The 25,315-nt window shown below is 40.5% G+C and overlaps 1 protein-coding gene across 2 annotated transcripts in view; it reads left to right on the top strand.

Moving 5' to 3' along the window:
* The first annotated feature begins 2,156 nt into the window (after positions 1–2,156).
* The window catches only part of cry2 (cryptochrome circadian regulator 2), a 34,592-nt gene continuing 11,433 nt past the window's right edge, over positions 2,157–25,315 (top strand). The window contains exons 1-10 of one of the 2 annotated variants that reach the window (XM_030426952.1): positions 2,157–2,484; positions 4,888–4,996; positions 13,164–13,306; positions 18,697–18,881; positions 19,159–19,247; positions 20,077–20,217; positions 20,317–20,442; positions 21,908–22,093; positions 22,276–22,427; positions 22,586–22,788. In XM_030426952.1, coding sequence (XP_030282812.1) covers positions 2,327–2,484; positions 4,888–4,996; positions 13,164–13,306; positions 18,697–18,881; positions 19,159–19,247; positions 20,077–20,217; positions 20,317–20,442; positions 21,908–22,093; positions 22,276–22,427; positions 22,586–22,788 — 1,492 coding nt within the window. In that variant the 5' untranslated portion in view covers positions 2,157–2,326. The remainder of the gene's footprint in view (positions 2,485–4,887; positions 4,997–13,163; positions 13,307–18,696; positions 18,882–19,158; positions 19,248–20,076; positions 20,218–20,316; positions 20,443–21,907; positions 22,094–22,275; positions 22,428–22,585; positions 22,789–25,315) is intronic. The other variant, XM_030426953.1, reaches the window with a different exon arrangement.

The following is a 25,315-nucleotide window of genomic DNA, read 5'->3' as shown; positions in this document are numbered from 1 at the left end:
AACATTGTGCTATATTAAATGTACAAATTGAGAAAACTAGAGCCATCATCTCTTCAACAGCTACAGACCAGTTGCTTTCAGTTCACCAATGATGAAGACCCTGGAGGGGCTGGTCCCTGTCCATCTCCACCCTCTGGTGAGTCCTTTTATGGATTTATTATTTTATCAACCTGGCTTCGGAGTGGACAATGCCATCATCTTCTTCCTGGACAGCTCACAGGGGTGGACCAACACCTTGTATTCCTGGATACTCGACTACCTCACCAACTGATCACAGCATTTGAGGACTCAGGACAGGGAACGGGCCTGGCCACTTTGCTGTTCACCCTGTACACTGCAGACTTCTCATCAAGGACAGACAAACTTAATAAGAACTTTGTAGACTGGTGCCAGTGGAACCACCTTCAGCACAATGCCCAGACACAAAAGAGCTGGTGGTGGATTTCTGCAGGAGTGGATAACCCTGCACACAGGTGAACATCCAGGGAACGGACATTGGTATGGTGACATCTTACAAGTACCTGGGAGTTCACCTGAACAATGAACTGGACTGGACTGATCACATTGCAGCATCATGTAAGAAAGGTCAGAGAGGACTCCATCGGATGAGGAGGCTCAGGTCCTATGAAGTTCAGGGCACTTCTGACAACTTTCAATAACTCTGTGGTGGCATCAGCCATTTTCTATGGAGAAGTCTGCTAGAGCGGCAGCATCTCATCAGCAGGAAGGAAGAGACTTGATAAACTTATCAAGGCCAGCTCCATCCTGGGATACCCTCTTGACACAGTGCAGGTGGTGGGAGAGAGAAGGATGATGGATAAGCCATCATCGCTGCTGGTGTCTCACCACATGCAGGTCACTATCTCAGCACTGGGCAGCTCCTTCAGCAATAGAGTGATACACCAAGTGTGTGAAGGAGAGGTATTGCATCCTGCCACTGTTGGACTCGAGGGGCTTGAGAAAACCTGTAGGAGTCGTCAACTCCATCAACACCAGCTGAGCTACTACCATAGCCTCCGCTAAAGCTGCCAGGTGGAGCACCGACATCATACGGAGAAGCTGCGTAAGCAACCTCATATTGACCGACCTAAGGGCTGTTGTAGCTAGAGTTGCCACTGCTGAACACCTTACCCTTAGCCATGTCAGTGCTGCTGTTGCTGCCTGGGCCATTTTAAGCGGCATCTTGAGGAGCAGGAAGTTCACTGGCTTTGCCAAAGCTTGGGTTGGTGAGACTTGGTAGAGGGGAGCTGAGTTAAATGTTAGTAATCTGATTAATCAGTAAGCAAAAGTCTTGAGCAGAGCATTACCTTATTGTTTTGGACTACGTATGTTGCTTCCAGTCAGCAGACATAAAAAACACAACATTAAGTTTTGAATCATAACAAATCTAAGCCAACTCAGTAATCTACTTTCACCATTATAGTTTAGTAGGTGGATACATCAAGGCTATGTCTTCAAGAAACTTCTGAGGCAGAACAAAGACAATTGTGGTCCTGTTAACAATTAAATACCACAAACAAACTCAGTCAAGTACAAGATATTACACATCTACTACTGGAGTAACTCCTTCACAAGCACCTCTCTGTCATGTCTTCATGAGGCTCAAAGGCTTCTTTAATCTGATGCTATTTTTCATATCTGCAGAGGACTGGAGGTTATTTTTAGGTCATATACATGTACACCATTATTTATTAGCATGATTTCTTTATTCTGTTTTCCCTTAAGGCCTATTTGTCGCAGTTAGCTTTTATGGATACACAAACTTTCCCAACTTAGCCAAGTGTAGCTAAAAATAGTGACATACTTACTTGTAGTATATAACTTAACTAACTCAAATAGACCTAAGTGAACACATTCGTCAAGTAGCGAAAACAATTGATAGAGTGTTTTTTCTATGAATCATAACATTTGTGATGCAAGAATTCAGACAGAATGTAACATCTGCATGGGGTTTTATACAAACATGTACCATGTGTGGTTTAATCATATATCAGATGTGGACACTGCTCCTTGTCGGTAACGTGACACAACTCTTCACACAGCTCTCTCCCGTTCGCCAGTCAACCAATCAACGTGTTTCAGTTTTATAATTCATGCTGACGTTTTACCGTCTGTCCAATCAGTGAACAGATGGAGGGATAATAACATCTAAGCAGTCACACAGCGCACTGTCCACGCCCCCTCAGTGTTGGTGTTCGTTTGACAGAAAGTGAAGTTTTGGGAGTCTCCAGGACTGCGTATTTCACTCTTGAATCAGTGTATTTTCTGGCTTCATTTTGACGGATTCTCTATGGATCTTTCCCCGGAGATGGAATAAAAAGTAATCATGGTGGTGAATTCAGTGCACTGGTTTCGCAAAGGTCTGCGGTTGCACGATAATCCGGCGTTGCAGGAGGCCCTGAACGGAGCGGACACAGTGCGCTGTGTTTATATCCTGGACCCGTGGTTTGCTGGCGCCGCTAACGTGGGAATCAACCGATGGAGGTTTGTAACTTAACTTGATCTGTAACATGATTAAGTTCCAGGTAAAGCTCGTAGAACATGAAAATAATAATTATGTCGCCATTGGTAAAATTCATCGCCTTGTCAACGTCTGCGCTTGGGGTTTAGGCTTGGGCCTCCACTCCACGTAGGTTAGCAAACGCTAGCTTAAAATAGAGAGACTGACATGCTAGGTAGCATAGGCGGAAAGAACAATTTAATGTTATTCTTATATATCGGCAAAGTACCCCTCTTAGAAGAAGACCCCTTCCTTTAATTAATCAGCATTGTCCACTTGTCTCTTCGGCATACACGTGAACTAAGTAATGGTTGAATTTATTTTAAAGAAATTGTCTAGCTACAAATCGTTACAGAAAAACAGATGCACGATCTTTCGCCCAACTTCCCACTCAAGTTTGGTGGACGGAACAAAAAGTGGGTCATGATTCCAACCCGCAAATCACCGCCAATAACAACCGTTTGTTTGAAGCAATTACGTGTTCGTGAATTATGTACACACCGCATTGCGCAGCAGAATGTCGACTGTCCTGCCGGGTTTAATAAGCTACCTCTGCCGCCTACAAGCACATCACCTCTGGATGTAAAGACACTGACCTATTGGAGCAGGATAAAGAGCAGCGGCACTGGGCCTGATAACGTGTCATTTATATAACAATTTACATTCAGCTGTTGGGGTGATAGAAAGGCAGTTTTGGCAGTGTAACCAATGAAATTGACCCTCTTTGCTTGAGGATTTCCATTTGATGCTACTTCATTCTTCTACTCAACTACATCTCAGAGGCACAGATATGTTTACTGCACTACATTTGTCTTGACAGCTTTAGCTACTGGTTACTTTATTAGATTACATTTATCCTCCCCTTTCTGTCAAGTGAAACCCATGAATCTCCAGATTTGATGATTTCAAACGTTTCTCAAAAACTGAAGGATGAAGGTCCTTATGTGTTTAGAACATTCTTCTCTTTCTTAAGTTAGATAAAACACATTGTCACAAAAAAGCTGGATTCATAGTTCTCATAGGATCAGCTACTAACATATGATGATCGTACAGAATATGATTCTTTGCTGCCGATTAAACCGGTCAGCAGTATGTACAGTTGTTAAATTAAGTTCAACCTTAAACATCTATAGCAGCAGTAATGCAGCAGGAAAACATGCATACAAGCATCAGATATGACCGATGTAATATATAAGTCACAATAAATAGTAGTTATTGTGACCCCATGATTGATTTGCTCCATTGAGTTGTGGTAAAGTTAGACAAGATGACTTTACTGTGTTGTTAGAATTCCAGTCAGTCAAGATATATATTTTTGTGGAAACGGATGTCAATGTGACATTGAATGTCTCAGTAATAAAATACAACATGTCTTCAAGCATCCCTGTTGTTCCCGCAATAAGACTTAATGAAGCTGATGAGAACAAAAAGGTCAGAAGAATGACTTTCCAGGTCAGGAAATGACACCCCGAATAAGCATGTAAACGCCACCAGGTTACATATGATGAAGACACGCGGGTGCAAATCCATAGAGATTGCATTGCTGCGAGTGCATTTAGGGTAAAAAAAAAATCCCTTGACCAGTCCATCCTGGGTTATTTTCAGGCAAATTTAAATCACCCTAAAGGATGTACATGTCTTTCTGCTGCAACACCCTGTGTTACAAGTTTGTATAGTTTAATAAATTAGGAATAACATTTATAACAGTAATGAAGCTGATCATAACAATAAATTGCACTCTATTGACCAGCTGCCCCTGGATGACTTAAACTATGTTTTTTATTGACAAGAAAAACACATTTTTTAAAGCTTTGATAAGTATTTGCAGAACAAGCAATTTTGTACTGATTTCAGAGATCGATCCCTCAAAACAATGACATAAAGCCCTACAAATGTCCTGTGTGATTTGGTTTAACTGCTGAAAATCTTCAGCATCATGTTGATGATAGAGTGTCTTGTAACAGAGTGAATTGTGTCTCTGTCACACTTTTCAGCTCTATGTAACTTCAGTAAGAGGGTAAGGTCACAGCATTCAATTCATGTTTACTTAAACGCACACATTTTCAACTCATGACATTGTTACGATGTCATGAGTTTTGTTTGTAGTTAACACCTACTTTAGGTCTGACAAACCGTTACACAACTGGGATTTGTATTTACCTCAGTGGTGTTGCACTCCAAACTCGAGTTTGTGGTTTAGGAAAATTTCAAAAAATGAAAATCGATTTTTTTCTTTAACTTGCTCTGCCGCCGCTCCCCATGAGCTCCCGTAGTTCATAGTGGGCTCCACCCTCCCCCCGCATTTACTTTCAGCGAATGAGCTGGATGCCTTAGCAGCGGGTAATATTTCTCACTCATTATGTTCCTTTGTGTTTGTCTGTGCACAGGTTTCTGCTGGAGGCTCTGGAGGACCTCGACAACAGTTTGAAGAAGCTCAACTCCAGATTGTTTGTCGTCAGAGGGCAGCCCACTGATGTTTTTCCAAGGCTTTTAAAGGTCTGTATTCTGCCCACTGCATGTCCTCTATTTGTCTGTCAGGGACAAAAACTTGCATCATGCAAACACTAGACTGAGCCAAAACACAGGCTTATAACCTGTGAAACAAAGCCTAAAATCCTAATCTTTTGTCAAACTATTCTGCTGACTCTTCTACTCTGTGTGAAATAAGGTATTTGTAGGGCCCTATAAAATCTGTTTTATTTTTTCCCAAATTCCATTTTATTTTTTTCCAAATTCCGTTTTTTCCGTTTTAATTTTTGGGAATTTCATTTTTTCCGTTTTAATTTTTGGGAATCCTGATTTACTCTTATTATACTACCAAAAACAGTGTGTTTTTAATGTAAATAACTAAAATTTACACAAATTAAATAGAAATTACCTTAAATTAATTGAGGTGACAAACATATTTCCTCAATACTGTACCGTACAGTACAGTAAAGTGCATCAAAAACATTTTGACTTCATCATGTCTTCATACAGTAGCATATTTTGTGTTTTTATGGGTTTCATTGAATAAAAACATGGTCAGCTCTCAGGCAGATCCAGAAAAGCCTCCCACACCAGGCAGAGTCAGCTAAGAGGGCTGTGGCTAACGGGGCTAGCTAGCTAACAGCAGCTACTGTTAGCAGCAGTTAACAGTTACTCTGGTATTATATGCCGATAATATGAATCGGACAGGTGGCTAACTCTGACGCATTACACCTTTAATTATGATTTCTCAGGTCTTCTTCTTTGCAAAACAACAGTTCACCTGACACATACAAGTCGTTCGGGAACTGCTCAGGTCTGTACTGAGGGGTAGATGTCAAGTTTCTCAGCTTTTTCGCCGACGCAGACGGAGCTGTGGGCAGCCGCTTCGCCATGCTTGCATTGTTTTGACGGGGGAGCTCAGTCTGGGGGGAGGGGGGTGGCGGCGACTTGTTGTGCCACCCAGATTTGGTTCCCCTCGTGCAGTTTTCCCCAGGCAAACGTTCCTCTTCCACACGAGAACAACATTTCAGTGAAATTATGTCAAATTCCGTGATATTCCGCGTTAAAAAGTAGATTCCGTTTCAATCGCCCAATTCCGCGATTCCGTGATCGCGGAAATCATAGGCAGGGTTCGACATAACCCATGGCCCGATGGCCCGGGGCCAGTAAAAGTAGGTGCAGGGCATGTGACTGACCAATCGCTGATTACACTGACTACAGTGATTAGCCAGTCACTGCTCGTACGACAATCGTGCTTCGCTAGAATGCATGCGGGAAATGCTTAGAGTGACGGCGGGAAAGTGATTCGGAAAAATGTCGGCAAAGGAGTGCTACGAGTACGAGAAGAGGAAAAGGTGATTTCTCCCGAGGTGGAGGGATCAGTATACCTGGCTGAACCACCGCAACGGCGTAATGTATTGTGAAGTATGTCGGCAGTTTCCGGCAAAGGCTGACGGCGGTCAGGGGCGTCGCACCCGTGGGGGACACTTTTCCCGGTGCGAGAGTTCCACATCCACACTTTTTCTGCCGTTTATCCGTAGTTTTGCACATACGCCTCACTACAGTCGCTCATTTTCTCTGGCCGCTCTGTATCTGCGCTCGCTGCAGCTGCCTCCTCTCCCCCTCCCTCTCACTCTCCTGTTGCTGCTTCAGACATGACACCGGCTTTGAGTCTGACCGGCTGATGACTGGCTGTTCTGCCTTAAGTCCCGCCTCTCTTGCTGTGTTAGATTTATTGTTCAGCTCGTGCTGATGATGCGGGAACTACCGTAAAATACCAAATAATAGCCGGGCGTTTATTTGTTTCACTCACTTAACAGTCCAGGCATTTATTTGGGACAGGCGTTTAATTCCCTCCTCACAAAAATGTGCTAATGTATGTAACACTGTTACTGTGATGATACATGACAGGTAAATATTGAATATGTCTATAATAACCACATCCTTACATGTAACTGTGATTTTTGATCGGTAGCTACTAATAATAACAATCACGGAGACAAAAAATTAACAAAGACTGCAGATCACGATAAGAAGCTGCAACTGGCAGTGAGCTGCTTTCTTTTCTGTCAGCAGTGAAGTGATGTACTCCATAACAGAACATTATAGAATATGATAATGCATAAAATGACATTTAATGGTAAAAAAAAGTACAGTTGCAGTAGGCTTCTATTATAAATATGCAGCATATATATAGTTTATTATTATTATTATTATTATTATTATTATTATTATTATTATTATTATTATTATCATTACTATTTTTCTGCATATTCTTGACTTTGAATGGGAGCTGCTGTAAAGCATTTCTGTTTCTGATTCATATATTATGCAGTCAGTTGTCCATATTTTAAGTTAAATTAAACGAATCAAGACAGATGTCACATTTACATGTCAGGGTGTGGTTATTATAGACACAGATTCAATATTTAAGTGTCATTTATCATCACAGTGACAGCGTTACATTACGCCAAACTATTATGCAAACCCCTATTACTTTTTGCCATCAATGCCAGATCATACTGATTTTGCATGGACAGACTCTCTAAACAATTAAATGGGAACCATTTCAATAAATAAACAAGTCTTTTTTTTTCTGTATTTCAAAAAAACTGTTATTTTCATTTTTTCATGGCTGGGCCACTATAATTACACATGGGGCCAGTAAAACTCGAATCTACTGGCCAAGCTGGCCAGTAAGAAATTTTTTTTATGTTGGACACTGATAGGGCCCTATATTTGCTGGCATCAGCATCCACTGTTTGAGTGGTTTAAGGAATGTTAAAGTCCGTGTAAAGCAGCAATACATTTGTGTTATGAGTTTGTCACACCACAGAAACATGTGTCATTGACCACTGAACCAAATTTGAAAGATAAAAAAAATCGTATAGAATTAGGTCTCAAAAAGAAAAAGAAAGAAAAACAAGCACTTCTCTCTGCTGTGAAACGCTTGGGGCGTGTCAGTTAGAGGCGCTGGGAGGGGAGCCTCCTCCATGTACTTTCCATACTTCTTTCATACATCTACTTTTTTAATAGTTACTTTATTACCACAAGCTCCCCAATTACTCTGTCTGCTAAATTTTTTTATCAGTTTTGAGGGATAATACCAGCTGTGGAGTAGCTTTAGTTATGAAATAACTGAAACATGCATGCTGCATGCGCACAGAAAATGATAACTCACATGTTGACTCTGTCTGAGCTAGCTGCTCCGGTTTTTCTCTGTATAAAAGCATCTAATGTCCGTGAAAAAAAAACCCTTCCAGGGCGCTCATTTCAGGTGTCCCTCGGTCCATGTTTTACATTACGGCACATAATGGCGGTGGCGGAGATGAGAGCATCCGCTGTCAGCGGGACGGAGAGGGTCGGTGGCGGGCACATAATGCCGGTGGCAGAGATGAGAGCACTCGCTGTCGGCGGGACGGAGAGGGTCGCAGGCAGGCACATAATGCCGGTGGCGGAGATGAGAGCACCCACTGTCGGCAGGATGGAGAGGGTCGGTTTGGCCCCACTGACCAGCATCAACGGACTCTTCGGAAATCCAGACTTTACCTGGTGACAGTTGCTGTAACTATCAGGGGTAAAGTGGACACTGCAAAGTCAGGTGTTGGTGGTGACTTTGAACTCTCCACAGTAGCTCCTCTTAACAAAATTGATCCACCGTTTCCTTATGTTGTAGTCCATAGGAACCTTAAATAAGCGAACAGCCCGTTACCCTGCACACTGTGGCATTCAGGAAAGATGCTCAAGCGACGTGGAGGAGACATGACTGGTTAGCTGACTGGTTGACTGGTTAGCTAGCTGCAAACTATGTAAGAGATGCTAGCCGAGACTCGGGAGCTAGCGGAAAAACCACCTAAGCTAATGCACTGAACGTACTTGTACTGCTTCCGCAGCAGGGTGGGGTTTATGCTAATCATGACCGCGTTACATAACCCGGCCATGATTTCTGACCCGCCCATTAAATCCTGAACACAGAAATTTTGAAACACAGTTTGTAAAGCCTAGCTCCAAAATTAAATTCTATGTAGTTGAAAGGCTTTTTACATGTCTTAAGGAAATTTATGACCTCTTTAATGTTTTTAGAAGAAAATGGCTGAATTTGCTTTACACGGACTTTAACCAACTTTTATTATGTCTGTTGATGATGTCTCTCAGTCACCCAGGTCATGGTAATTCAAACTGCTGTATCGTAGGCAGCTGGATATGCTTCAGTTTCTTGAAGACGTGTGACCTCTCATCCTAGAGGCATCTTCAGTGCTTACTATCAATCAGTCAATCAATCAATCAATCAATCAATCAATCAATCTTTATTTATTTGTATGGCACTTTTCATGGCACTTTTCATTCACAAAGTGCCTCACAGGAATTAAAAACAACAACAGACATTTAAAAACAACAAAGAAAATCAAAAAAAGAAAATCAAAAGAACCCAACCCTCCCACCCCCACAGATATGCACAGAGAGACACACAAACACATACACACTCATATACATACTCCCACACATACGCACACATAGACCCATGCACTCACACCCACATATACACTAGCTGTCACTAACGAGACATAGCCAGGCACCAAGGCCTGAGGCGAGAATGAAGCTACCTTTGGGGACCAGCCACACTGAGAGAGATCACAGTCCAAGGCTGCAGGGAACACCGCCACAGAGACCGCCCCCAACCCGGGCAGACAGGAGGCTCCGCACCAGGGTGCAGAGCCCTCTAGCCACCCGGGCTGATACCGTCCATGGGACAGCACCCCCAGCAGCAGACCAGAGACAACTCCCAGTCTGGCAGGCCCCCATGAGGAAACACTGGAGCTAAAAACTGACAGACTTAAACAGTAAAATAAGGCGAAATGCATAGAGGCTAAACACATGAGGGAATAAAACAGTAAAAAAGGATAAAGTATACAAATGCTAGGACTAACACAGCATAAAAGGAATTACAGAGAATTAAAGAAATCAATTAAAAGCCTGATTGAAAAGGTGGGTCTTGAGCCTCTTTTTAAAAACCTCAACAGTCTGCGACCCTGAGGTTCTCCGGCAGGCTGTTCCACAGTCGGGGCCCTAATAACTGAAAGCCGCCTCCCTGTGCTTTTTTTTAACTAACCTGTGGTATGGTCAGTGTTGGGAAGATTACTTTGGAAATGTAGTTGGTTACAATTACAAGTTACCCTGTTGAAAATGTAATAGTAGTGTAACTATTTCAATTACTTTCTCAAAGTAATGTAACTAATTACATTTGATTACATTTTGCTTACTTTTCTTAATTTTGAATGAAATCTCTCAACTGCTAACCATTTTCACATTTTAAGACCTATAGTGTGATAAGCCTTTCAGTTCAAAGGTTTAACCATATATTATGAGTCTGACCTTAGGCCTGTACTGTGAAGAGGCTCACTTCCTCACTAAGTGGAGCGACAACAGGCTGATTTCAGCCAAGAGGAGCAGGTTGTTTTAATGGAGAGAGTATGAGCGATACAAAAAAGCCTGATCACAGCCTGAAGCAACAGTGTTGCTCCAAATATGACAAGAGGAGGCTGATTTTAATTTCTGACAGCTCTACATTGAGCTGCTTTTAAATATGAAGCTTTAGAGCAACAACAACTGTTGTTTTGAACTGTGTTTTATATTGTTTTCATATATTTCACTGATCGCAATTATAAAATGCCAGTGTGTGTTTTATTGAAAGCGAGGCTTGGTGTGCGTATGAAAATAGGTTACAGTGGGTTTTTTAGGTGCTGTAGCTACAAGCAAATCTCATGTTGTCTCTGTACAAAGACCTTCTTAAATGTGAGAAAACAGAGTAGACCTACTCAAGATTTGCGTTTGGGCAACACATAACAGGCGAAACAATTAATTTATTCATCGCCACGACATTAAGTATCTGTCCCGCTGCGAGCGCACAACTTCCTTCAGTGGTGACTGACTGTATATAAAAGTAAATAAATGACCTTCTGACGCGAGTCGGATCAACAGCTGAGCAGCGTATCCCCTCAGCTGAACATCTGTAGGCGGAGACGCTCAGAGAGAAAGTAAACAGCAGCGGATCAGCGCGATCTCTCCCTCCGCACAAATGCTCCGTTCTGATCCAGCTCGACTGGACTTTCAAAGTAAAGGTGACGTCAGCTGTAAATGAGTTGAATAGTGAAATAGCGGCGCTTTTATAACCGATTTTATGATTAAACTCTGAACAGAACATGGTCGGGACCAGGTTATGAGCTAAGCATAAGTTACCATGGTGATCTAGCCGGGTAAAAAGAGAGCCACCTTTGTAATACAGGGAAGCCTGGCTTCTGTCTGTATTAAGTGTTTTTTGTATTTCCAGCCCAGGAACATCTTGTGCGCCGCCGACACTGTTGCTGCTGAGTCTGACTGCCGCCGTACGGTTTGTCGGTTGAGTCGAATGGCACATGACCAGAGAGAGCCAATCATAAGCGTCAGTTTTGGAAGGAGGATGTTGATATGAAAAAAACTAAAAACAAACATGAATCCAGGGGGGCGAAAAACTATTTAATAAATCCGAGCTTTGGCGGCGATTTTTCAAATATAACTTAAGTCGTAATCATTGAAATTTCCAAAAGCAACTGTAATTTAATTACATATTTTCTCCCAGTAATGTAACGGATTACAATTACGTACATTTTGTAATTAAATTACGTAACGTCGTTACATGTAATTCGTTACTCCCCAACACTGGGTATGGTTAAAAGGCCAGTGCCGGAGGGGGTTGCAGGCTTTTAAACTCTGCTTGGGATTGTCCTCACAGAGTTGTTAAAGGACACATATGAGCTGTTAGGGCCAGTCTTATAAGTATCCAATTATAGGCTGAAATTAATATTTTCTGATTCCATCAAAGTTCTACTTCCTCAACCATTCTGCTGTGCCCAGTAATTATTGCAATCCTTGTTTAACAACTAATGGGCATACACAAACTGTGACAAATGTCAGGAGCTCTTATGGTCATATTTGTGTTGGTTGTTTTTCCATCTTGAACTGTAGAGTTTCCCACATGAGTGTGCTTCTTAGGTGACAGAATCCAAAGATTCCAAGATTAATACTCTTTCCCTCTCTTTTCGAAAGCCCCTTTTCAATTACAGTAACACACTAAAAACTATTCAATTCAGAGAGCGATTATCTGACAGCAGATTGTTCTGCATGAGTTTCAGTAAGACTATCAGACTTGTAGATAACACTGTTACTGCTGGCTACAGAAGCCAGGACATTCTTTGTCTCATAATAAGCAACTGTTGATTTCAGGAAAAACTTGAATTTAACTTGTGATTTAAACAGATTAATTCTTCCACCCATTTTCTTCAGTTCTTGGTTGCATTATGTAATGAAAATGACATAATGATAATGACACAGGTCTATAAAGCCTGTAGTATTGGTATAGGTATTGGTATTCAGGGTTCTCCCCAGACGGTGGAACAGCGGCGCTGCGCCGCTCTACCGCTCGGTCAGCGCCGCTATACTCCGCGCGTGACAGTGTCGAGCATCCGTCCGTCCGCCGTCCGCCGTCCCCCGGTTGACGGCTAGGAGCTCCCTGCTGACGGCGATGAGCGTCCGTCCGTCCCCCGGCTGACGGAGTTGATGACCGGCTGTCCGTACGTCCGTGTCTCCCCCCCCCCCCGGATGTGTAGACCACCACCGCAGCTGAAATGAAGCCAAAAATATGGTTGTGATTATTGTTTTTGTGACTGAGCACATAGTTTGGACTATGCTGCTGATACAGTAAATGCATACAGTGTACACTTGATAGACCTTCATAGTTTGCATGTTCACACAGCACTGAATCAAAAAAGAGCAGTTGATTTATGATGAGACTCTGTTGGGATTAGGTCCAGGCAGCCATCTCTATACAGCAGCCCTTACATAACACACTGCTGTTTTTTCATTATTAACATGGAGACCTAATAGTATGGAGGGGTTTTTTTCCAGCTTATCACAGGGTCAACTATAGGAGCTCTGCCAAATAATGTCATATCAGAGTTACTGCTACTGTAGAACATGAACGACAACACTTGTTACAAGCCTATATTTCTGAAATTCACTTTACAGCAAGCTTATATCCTGAGAACCATGTGGCATCCAAGCACTTGAATGGTACCATGATCAGGATGCTTTTCTGTTTAGTTTTAACAAAGTTGTATCTTTCTCTGTCCCTCTCTCGGCTTCTGTGTTCTCGCTGCAGGAGTGGAAAGTGACCAGGTTGACATTTGAATATGACCCAGAGCCTTATGGGAAGGAGAGGGATGGGGCTATCATGAAGATGGCCCAAGAGTTTGGAGTGGAGACCATTGTCAGAAACTCACACACCCTCTACAACCTGGATAGGTTTGTAACACAACAACACACACACACACACACACACAATGTATATTGATGTTGCTAAAAAACCTGCAAGACATGTCCTACCATGTCCTGTACACCTTTGTTCATAGTCATCTTGACATGCAAACTTAAATGTAAATAAATTAATTGGCGATCAATTCTGATCAATGCTATATTCACTAATGTCGATGATGACAGATGAAAAATAAGACTGCTCAGATGGAAGAATTTATATGTGACATTGTTTTGTTTTCATATTTGGGATTATTTGTTAAATGATTTGATGTCTAGATACAGAATTTTTATAGAACCATAATTATAACCACAACCACGTCACACAGCTGTGATGTAAAGCAGACAGACCTAACTAACATTTTTAAACAGTTTATCTATATGTTTTACATCGTATATCATCCCATGTACCTCCCTGGAACCTGCCAAAGTACCCCTCTGGGGTACAAATATCCCTGATAGGAAGTGTAAATGTTGTGTTCCTTGAGCTGAATGTGCTAAAACATAGAAAAACAATGGCAATAGCCTTTAAGATTGGTCTTAGGATTTGTATGCAATTTAGAATAAATACTGTTTATCATGACACAAAGGCTGGAGAAAAAGTTTGATTTATTTCAGTTGCATTTGCTTGTACTGCAAACCTCCTATCACCAGCCATACACGCTTGTATAACATCCCCTTGATAAGAAGAAGATTGGGTGTTAACCTAAGTTCAGATTAAATACTCAGTGAACACTGTAAACAGAGTCCCCTGTCAATTAGAGACTTCTTGGTAATTTCATAAGACCACCAATGATCCATACTATCCAAGAAGATGCCAAACATAACATGGACATCTAAGATCCCTCACACATTATCGCACGCAGCAGAGCCCTCCAGTGAGCATCTCATGTTACTGCAGGTCACACCCCTGTACATGTGCTAGGACCTGGGCTGGATGAGTATACACTGTTTCCACGCCTCGGCTATACTCCACTTGGTTTTTTGCTTTTCCATGGTTGTGTATAGTACGTGGTACCTGGTACTATTCCTGGTATAGCCTTAGTTGAGATTCCAAGCAGGTGTGTCATCCTCTGTGCTCTTTTATCTTGCTGCATTCAGATTTTCCAAAACCAAGTGTTTTTCACAGAGTGTACCAAAGGGCTTCCACTATATATATATATATATATATATATATATATATATATATATATATATATATATATATATAATATATATATATATATATATATACTATATATATATATATATATATATATATATATATATATATATATATATATATATATATATATATATATATATTATATACTATCTATATATCATATCTATATATATAATATGTGTATATATACTATATGTGTATATATCTATTGTATCTATCTATCTATGTGTATATAATATATATATATTGGTATATATATATCTATATGTGTATATCTATCTATATATGTATATATATATGTATATATATGTATATATATATATATATATATATATATATGTGTATATATGTATATATATATATGATATATATGTATATATATATGTATATATATATATATATATATATATATATATATAATATATATATATATATATATATATATATATATATATATATATATATATATATATATATATATATATATATATATATATATATGTATATATATTAGTGTCTTGCCTTCTACATGGAGAGCATTTTTGCTAACACAGTATTACAGCACTGTATTACATAATGAATTGGAATATTACTGGCCTGTGTGTGTGGCAGGAGGGAGCTAAGCTTTGTGTGCGCTCATCTGCAGGGTTTATATTGGTAGTTGTAGACATGTGGCCAGCTTACTCTTCTCATTCACAGTAGTCACAATTAATCAACCAATAGGAGGCTACCCCTACAGTAAATCCAGCAGCCATGGAGCCAGAAAAGCCTCACTGGTATAAACGAGTTGTATAAGACAGAAACTATAAATGCAGAGCTCCACTGTCAGTTGCGCTGGGAAAACAAGCAAAAGAGGAGCTGTTAAGTGAAAGAAAAAATAAATTATTCATGACAGTATAGGTCAGTGTGGATTCCAAAAAAATGGTTCAACAAGACTTTTGGATGAATTTTAGTTCAGATGGGCAGCATTTTTTAAAAGGGGTTTTGTCTCATATTCATTATGCATCAACAACATTGTTAGTAGAAGATCAGTTATCTTTAAAGAAGGAAAAAGGTTAGAAAAAACTTGTTAGAGACAAGAGTTTTTTTTTTTATCAATATTTTTATTAAACTTTTCTCTTTTACAAGTAAAAGATGTCTACACAATATGGTTCATGAAAATAACAAGCAAAACAAACAAGTAAACAAGACAAACATATCAAAACACCAGAACACCAGCTCAGATCCATATAAATAATACTTGAATATACAGTAATAATGTACAGTATGAGCAGTCAAGAAAATCCCTGCAGCATGATATTAGAGACATCAGGCTCCACATAGTTCAAATAGGGCTCCCACACTTTACAGAATTGGTCTGTTTTTGAATGTAATATACATGTCAGGTACTCCAATGGCACTAGATCAAACACCACTCTTTGCCAGCCTTTAACAGTTGGTACTTCTTCCTTAATCCACTGCAATAAAATATTCTTCCTTGCTGCCTATGTAAGAATACAATACAACCTCTTATTATGTTTGGACGTTAAGCGTCGGCTTGGGAGGCCCAGTATGAGAGACACAGGGTCCATCTCCAGTTCTAGGCCCAATATCTTTTGTATCTCAGACAACACACTAGACCAGTACATTTGCAGTTTCAAACATGACCAAAAACAATGAGTTAGGGTACCAATTTCTATCTTGCATTTAAGGCACATGGGTGAGAGAGTAGGGTTGAAGTGGTGCCTGCGGTTGGGGGATATGTGCATTCTGTGTATAATCTTTAACTGTATCGCTTTGGTGCGATTGCAGACTGAAATTGATTTAGCATGTCTCCAAACATCATTCCACTCATCACCAATTGTGATGTTTAGCTCTCTCTCCCATGTGCCCTTAAGCTTCTGTAGCCCAACAGTGGGTGTGGAATACATAGTTTTATAAAATAGACTCACAGATATCTCTTTATCTGTTAGAAAAAGTAATTTCTCAACAGGGGAACTTTCATGACTCTCAATTAAAGTAGTAGAGTGTAAGATATAATGCCTTATCTGCAAATAACGAAAGAAATCATGTCTGGGGACAGAATATTTCTCTATCATTTGTTCAAATGTCATAACCACATTATCAGAGAATAAGTCCCTCAGTCTATGAACACCATTATTCCCCCACTGTTAAAAACCAACATCAAACATCCCAGGCTGGAAATCAGGATTATTCACAATGGGGGTGAAGACAGATGTGAACTTTGACCTTCCCTCAAGTCCGACATACTGATCTCCAGGCCCTAAGTGTGTTAATTGTAATCAGGTTATTGCAACTCAGTCTAATATTTTTACATTTCTTGAAGAACAATAAGTCCCTTAGTGGATACTTAGAAAGGGAAGCTTCAACTTCCAACCAAATAGAGCTTGAGTTATTTACAACCCAGTCATAAATATACCTCATGTGAGTACACAGCTGATATGTTCTGATATTTGGTAAGTCTAAGCCCCCTACAGAACCTGGAAGCTGCAAAGTGGCCATCTTAAGTTTTGGTCTGCGCTTGCTCCATATGAAGGAACTTAGCCAGCCATTCAGGTTTTCATCACCTTATTTGAAAATATGACAGGAATCATTTGAACAGGATACAACAACCGAGGCAATATATTCATTTTAATCAGGGATATACGTCCTAGCCAGGAGACAGGCAGAGAATTTAGAGACGAGAGTTAAAAGTCTGTAGCCATGCTGACCCAAATGTCACGTCAAACTACGCATTAGTTGAGACATTTTACTCAAAGCCACAAATGTCAACATAATGTGGCACAAGAAGAAAAGTCAGAAAATTACTGAAATCATTAGGACTCATTCTCTGAGGAGCATGAAAATCTGTGCAACATTTTATGGCAATTCTACTAATACATGTTGAGCTTTTAAAGTCTGGAGCAAAGATTTTGAAACGACATGAATCAGCAAACATAACTTTCCATCTAGATGGAAACATTTGATCATTTAAAAATCCTTCTGGCACAATACCATTTAATCCACTGAGCACTAGTTTTAATAATCACATTATATTTCTTGTTCTTCTACCACCAGGACATACCCGTTATAGTCACATTACTGCACATAGAAATGTCTATAATAACTGAAACTAGTCTCTTTAGTCGTTAAAGCAGTGTACCTGTCATGACGACCCGTGTTTGAATAATGCGCACTTTACATGACAAGAAATTGACTTAAGACCGTGTTTTCTTTGGTAATTTTCTGTTGCATAAACGGCAATCAGTGTGCAAGAACACTAGTAAGACCAACACTCTCATGGTACTATGTAGATTTGCCAGTAATATAATGGGGTGCTGGGTGGTAAAATTATATTACACGAGTGCTGCGCTGCCCTTTGCACCAGGCCTAAGATGGAGCCCTTTGTGTCCATGGATGCAGCCATACAGAAATGCGAAAGTAGCAGCTGTGTTGATACAGGAGTCCTAAGATTGTCGCAGGCAAAAGAGTTGGGAGCTCTGGGTGCTGGCAAAAGGGAGAGAATTTTACCATTGTTCATTCGTATATATTATCAACATTGTAGTCATACAATGCTGGTTGAAAATCAAAAGTTCCTGTTTGAAGCTGCTGATAATTAGTTCAGCTGTGTATTAACAATTGTACATTGTGTAAAGCCACAACATTAAAACCACTGACAGGTGACGTGAATAACATTGATCATCTCATCAAAATGCAATGTTCTGCTGGGAGACCTTAGGTGCTGGCATTCATGTGAATGCCACTTGACACGCACCACCCATCCAAACACTCTTGTGGACCAAGTACCCCCCCACCACCACCACCACCACACCACCACCATCACAACAACACCACCTGATGGCAGTGGCCCACCAGTAGGAAAATGTGCCCTGACACACTGCAAACAATGCTCAGGAACAGCTTGAGGAACACAATAAAGAACCCCAAGGTGTTGACCAGGCCTACAAATTCCACAGATCCCAGTCTGATCGATGATTAGGCAGGTGGTCATAATGTTACGCCAGATCAGTGTGTGTATTTATACAGTGTTTGATAATTTTTCACCACAAACATCAGGTCAAAGGTTTGGTCTTACTTTTACCTTTTCATGTAAAAAAAAAAAAAATGTACTTTTTATTTGTGTATGTTTGTTTATATTTGGATATTTAAGGTGAAAGTTGCCGCCAATCAAACCGGTTATATAAATTCACCGCTATGTTTGTTCTGTCCATCACAGGATAATAGAGATGAACAACAACAGTCCTCCTCTGACCTTTAAACGGTTTCAGACCATTGTGAGCAGACTGGAGTTGCCTAGGAGACCTCTGCCTCCCATCACCCAGCAGCAGATGGACAAATGTCGCACTAAAATGGCTGACAACCACGACCAGCTATACAGTATACCTTCACTGGAAGAACTAGGTATATATGATTATTTATCATACATTTTCAAGATTGAATATGCAAGCAGCTAGATGATGATGCTGATGAGCACTGCATATTTAGGGACAGCAAGGAGAGTGATTTGAAAAGTTTATTAATCACTGTTGGGATTGAATTGGTAAATTATTCCACACTAGCTGAACATTGTTGTCAACCGGTTGGCTGATATTAATAGACAATATTGGTTTGAAAAAACATGACTAAATTCACAGTAGCTGCTTTGTATTTGACCTTTACCTGATCTGAATGTATCCAGGGTTCAGGACAGAAGGTTTGCCTCCAGCTATTTGGCAGGGAGGAGAGTCAGAGGCCTTGGACAGACTCAATAAACATCTGGACAAAAAGGTAAACCAGAAGTTGAGTTTAGACCATATTGCTGTCTAATCCACAGCATTTTAATTAAGTTACAGTGGCAACCTATCACTTAATCGTCCAATACTATGGCTGTGATCCTTGTATGACAACAGTATCATATTTACTCTGCTGCTGTGAGTTTCTTCTCGGAACATGCAATTTTTGCTCCCTGTTAATTCCAATCTGGTTTTTAATCACTGGGCCTAGCTCCACCAGTTTTACTCATTAAAGTATGTTTACAGGTTTTGGGGAGTACTAGTGCATTTTTTAATAACATGTGTCTAAGTTACATTGAGAGTAATGTAGGCACCAGGTTTTGAAAAGGAAGAAAAACACATGGAACAGAGAAGGTGATATCTGTGGTTCTGCTTTATTGATTTTCATCATCTGTTTTACATCTGTCCATATTGAGTCTAACCGTGTTACAATACTGCAATACTATGCCTGTAGCCTATGCCTAAACAACCTAAATAAACAAACTATTTTTGTTTTCATGACTGAATAAACTGAATAGACAAACTGACCTATGACCTTGTACTGTTCTACTTTGTATATATGTGGTGGACCCTGCCACATCTCTAGTTTCAACCGTTGTTGTGAGGACCTTAGTTTCCTCTGAGAATACTTTGTTTATCCACCTATGGAAAAAATATTTATTTGTGAGTTTGTATTTATGTTGGAAATACTACGGTTTTGAGTTTGACTTTCTTCTTTAAAACTACTGAGTGCCCCTTTTCAAATGTGAAGAATCCAGAGTTGAGTGTGTTTGTTTTACATGACCATAGATGATCACTTAAATGTTCTGTGTCCATCTATTTAGGTGTGGGTGGCCAACTTGGAGCACCCCCGGGTCAACACATGCTCTCTGTATGCCAGTCCCACTGGCTTAAGTCCCTACTTGCGTTTCGGTTGTCTGTCCTGTAGGGTTTTGTACTACAACCTCAGAGAGCTCTACATGAAGGTACTGTGGTCTGCCACTTAAGATTTTAGTGTAGGCTACACAAACACACACTGATGCAGGTTACTCTTTCCTATGCTGACCTTTTCTCCATTCCCTCAGCTCCGTAAGCGTTGCAGCCCCCCTCTGTCCCTGTTTGGCCAGTTATTATGGAGAGAGTTCTTCTACACAGCTGCCACCAACAACCCAAACTTTGATCGCATGGATGGAAACCCAATCTGTGTCCAGGTTGGCCTCTGCACCACTCAGTTTAAAAGAAAAGCTATACACGGGGGGAAACTTGTGAACAACCTTTATTTTTGCTCAGAATGTTTGCAGCACTCTGGCCTGTAGATATGACGTTAGCAACTGGGCGGCTGTGGCTCATGAGGTACAGCTGGTTGTCCAGTAATCAGGGGTCGCTGGTTCGATTCCCCAGCTCCCAAGGCTGCACGTTGCTGCTTGAGCAAGCTACCGAACCCCAAATTCCTCCTGATGAGCAGGTGGCACATTGAATGTCAGCCTTTGCCGATTCCAATACAGTGGTGTTTATGATTATAACATGACTCACGCACTGACAAAAGAAAACCTATGCAGATGTGTGGAATTCATTAATGTTTACTGAAATTGTAGTTCAGGTACAACTGAATAATTAGAATTACATGCATGTGTTTTTTTGGGCTTTAGCTGGAATGTAATCAGTGATTGTTTCAAGAGCAACATAAACTGAGGTAAAGACACTTAAAGTGAAACTCTCGCCAAAATGCAACCAAGGCTTTATTTGTGATTGAATACGAGTCAAACCTTCAGGTAAATACATAATTATAACGAAAGAGGCATTTTTAAGATTTACCGTAGTTTCGGTTTCAGGCACGTTAATTTTGAATGGGAGTGCTCGGGGCAAGATACGATGGCATCAAAATCGCTATTTTTAGAACACTAAGAAGGCTGGACACAACATGAAACTTTGCTCGTAGCATCACCAGGGGCTCTACTCATAAACACGAGCATTGAGAACATTGTTTGTGTACACAGTTTATTAAAAAGAAGGGTTTTTTTTAACTACTCATGTTAGCTGCTGCATCTCTGGCGCGCAGCTGTCATGGCAGGCAAAAAGTGTCAATCTACGAGTGCGACCATCAGGAAGGAGAGTAATGGTGGGACACTCCTCAAGCTTAGTTCCATATGAATGCACGGCTAATTCATTGTTTTGTCAGTAGCAAAAAGCAACATTGACGTCCATGTTGAAAAGGAAGCCTCATATCACAAGCAATACTACAATCAGCAGCTGGAAAAGTCATGTGACATCTCGCGTGGATAGTTGTTGTGTTGAGCCTTCTTAGTGTTCTAAAAATAGGGATTTTGACGCCATCGTATCCCTGCCCCTAGCACTTCGATTCAAAATTAGCTTGCCCGAAACCGAAACTATGGTAAATCTTAAAAGTGCCTCTTTCGTCATAATTATGCATTTACCCAAAGGGTTGACTCATATTCAATCACAAATAAAGCCTTGGTTGCATTTTGGCGAGAGTTTCACTTTAAGTAGAATCAGAATCAGATTTATTACCAAAAAGGATTTAACACCAATGAGGAATTTGTTTTGGTGGATAAGGTGCATAAAGATATATAGATAAAGGATTGGTCTCCTGTAGAGTGAAAGAAGAGCATATAGTCATTGTCTCTCTCCTGTCTTGTACGTGTCACATGTCTCCAGATCCCATGGGACCAGAACCCAGAGGCACTGGCCAAGTGGGCTGAGGGTCGGACTGGTTTTCCCTGGATTGATGCCATCATGACGCAGCTAAGACAAGAGGGCTGGATCCACCACCTGGCCCGACATGCTGTGGCCTGTTTCCTCACCAGGGGAGACCTGTGGGTCAGCTGGGAGAGCGGCATGAGGGTAGGACACAACAGTTTTTCATTAAGAAGTCTAAACCTGATGTATCACAGGTGGAGAACATTTAAAGCTAGTTTGTTTGTACACTGTTTAGGGGCAGCATCGATGACCTCTTGTGCCAAGTTCGATGTAGGACCAATGGACAGTATACATCATGTAGCATTTTGTGTCTGTTGTTCCCGCAGGTGTTTGAGGAGCTGCTGCTGGATGCAGATTGGAGTGTGAATGCTGGTAGCTGGATGTGGCTGTCCTGCAGTGCCTTTTTCCAGCAGTTCTTCCACTGCTACTGTCCTGTTGGCTTTGGAAGAAGAACAGACCCCTCAGGAGACTACATCAGGTAGACTTTATACCCTACAGTATCTCCTACTTCCCATATAAAATCTATGTGAGCTCAGGGATGTCTCGTCTGTGTGTCTGATCATGCTTGTTAATGTCAGCAGCAAAGACAATTGAGGTTCAAATGGTTTTGAACTGTTCTGTTGTAATTCCTTGCAGGCGATACATCCCTATTTTGAAGGACTACCCAAACCGGTACATCTATGAGCCATGGAACGCCCCAGAGTCGGTCCAGAAGGCAGCTAATTGTGTGGTGGGAGTGAATTACCCCAAACCTATGATCAACCATGCAGAGGGCAGCAGACTCAACATTGAGAGAATGAAACAAGTTTACCAGCAACTCTCCCATTACAGAGGACTCAGTAAGTCAACTAACAAGACTGACCTGAACATGACTAACATTAGCACGTGGTGTCTATAAACGGACAACACACAGTATATACTACAGAATGTATACCAGTTTCGCTATATACTGCAGTGAACATCACTGCTTTCAATTGCTGTTACCGTCATTAGTAGGACTACTGTTTTCAGGGGCACAGTGAACACAACACCTTCACCTCAATAAGCAGTTGGACCAATAGGAAGGCACATTTTTGTAGCTCATCTACAGATGAGGAACCACCTCCACAGGACCAGCCAACCATGCTGCTTGTCTGTGTTACTTTTGCTACTGTGGCCATATCTTGCTATGCAAACCTTAGCCGTTGTCCTTCTGATGCACAGCTACATCATGGATGCCGGGTCATAGTCATATAAGTCACATATGGTAGAAAGTAACATTTCCGTTTACTGTTGTTTATAAGCATACACTGTCGCTCACTTATTACAGCCTTCTCAGTTGGTCTGTGTAACTGCCAGTCCGCTGTCAATAAAGCTGATTTAATACCTGTATTTTTTATTCCTTCACTTATTAAGATGCTAGCCCTCACTTATCGGTGAGCGATATGGCAAAAATATCATATCACGATTTTTAAAAAATAAAATCCCAATTACGATTTAATCACAATCTTAAATTGAAAAAAGAAAAACAGACAATTTAGGCCAAAGATCCTTTCTAAACAGATTTTTATTTAAATTTGTTTTTTGTTTTGTCAACATGTGCAAACAACGTAAACATACTAAAAGGTAAACAACAACACTCTGAAAGTGCATTCTTGCAACATAAAAGGTAGCTTTCAATAAACATGAAAGTAAAATATCAATGAAGACAATACTGTTTTATTCAACAGTTATTTTAACAGGATTTAAGTATATCAAAACACTAAATGGCTTATTGAAAAGGGTCACATAAAAATGCAAACTAAAGTAACTGTGGTTATCTCTTTTAGTGCAACAATTTTGAGCGAAAATTATCAAACTGTAGTGTCTATAACCTGATTATTAAAGATCCAGAAGCTTTAGAACATATTACTGTTCAGATATCTTTTTAAGAGTGTTTATCTCCTTCTGGAGACATCATGACAGATTCCTATCACAGAGTTTTAGCCAGGAAAACCATTTTGTCAACTTTATCTGGATTGAGAGTAGCCCTTTGGCAAGTTACAATGTTGCCACCTGTGCTGAAGACTCGTCCTGAGGGAGTGCTTGTTGCTGGAATGCACAGATACTTTTGCGCTAGTTGGCTAACTCATGGAAAGTTTCCCTCGTGCATTTTCCACCATTCAAGAGGATCCATCTCACTGTCTGCATTTGGTGTGGAAAGATAGGCCTTCATTTCCCCATCTGTTGCCTCTCTTAGAGATGGGAGGGAAGCTGATGTGCCAGCTGTAGATAAAGCACCTGAGATTTTTAAAAAGCTAGCTAATGTTTTCTTTGCTTTCTTTGGTGGTGTGTGTTCTTCTGCCTCAGGACTCTGTGATGTGGATGGGAGCGGATTCTGTGCTTGTACATTCAATATGGACTCCAGCTCAGACACAGCTCTGGCTTGTACTTCCTCTTTCTTTTTTTTTTTGTAATTATCTTTTTATTAGGAAGTTTCGCATCAATTGACAAGTACAAATGGATTTACAGTTGTTGGCATCAAAATTGTACAGAACCAAGGGTTTTGTATCAATAATTTCTTGTTCCAAATGTCCCCTGTCCACTCCCTTTTTATATGTAAAGATATATATATTAAGAAAGAGAAAGAAAACATAAAAAAACATACGAGTGAACTTTTTACATCCAGAGGGGTAAAAAGGAGGGGGGAAAAAATACATAAAATGAAAAATAAGTAGAAAGTCTGTAGCAGTTTGGACTCATTCATTTATATTCACATTTCTGAGATACATTTGGAAACCCAGAGACAAAGAAGTCAAATAAACAGGGAGTGTTCCTTCAACTTGTTACCGTAACAAAATCTGGTCTTAGAGGTCTGATGAAATGTACCCATTTCTCCCAGTGTGTCATGAATACGTCTATCTTTAGGTTGAGAGAAAAAGTAACCTTTTCCATGGTATATATCTCTATTGTTACATCTATCCAGTTATCAATTGTAGGTCCAGTCTGCAGCATCCATCTTTTAGTTAGGGCCTTTTTTCCTGCTGCCAGTAGTGCACCCATTAAATATTTGTCAATAGCACTCAGTTCAGGGGGGATATAACTCAAGTACATGATTTTGAAATCAAATGGTATATGTGTGTTAAAAACATCCTGTATTGCCTTATGTATATCTTTCCAGTAATTTTGTATGTTTGGACATTCCCAAAACACATGATAATGACCTGCAGCCCGACATCCACAATTCTGCCAACACTGAGAGCTACCATTATTTTGGTACCCCTTCATGAGTGGGGTGATGAAATATCGAGTTACATTCTTCCAGCAAAATTCCTTTCATGCATGTGATTTTGTAATTTTCCATTGTAATACACAGATGTCCTCCCATTCATTGTCCGTTATTGTAAA

Source organism: Sparus aurata, chromosome 8 (assembly GCF_900880675.1).
Source record: "Sparus aurata chromosome 8, fSpaAur1.1, whole genome shotgun sequence".
Lineage (NCBI taxonomy): Eukaryota > Metazoa > Chordata > Actinopteri > Spariformes > Sparidae > Sparus > Sparus aurata.
Note: the sequence above shows the minus strand (reverse complement) of the source record. Positions and strands in the feature narration are given on the sequence as shown.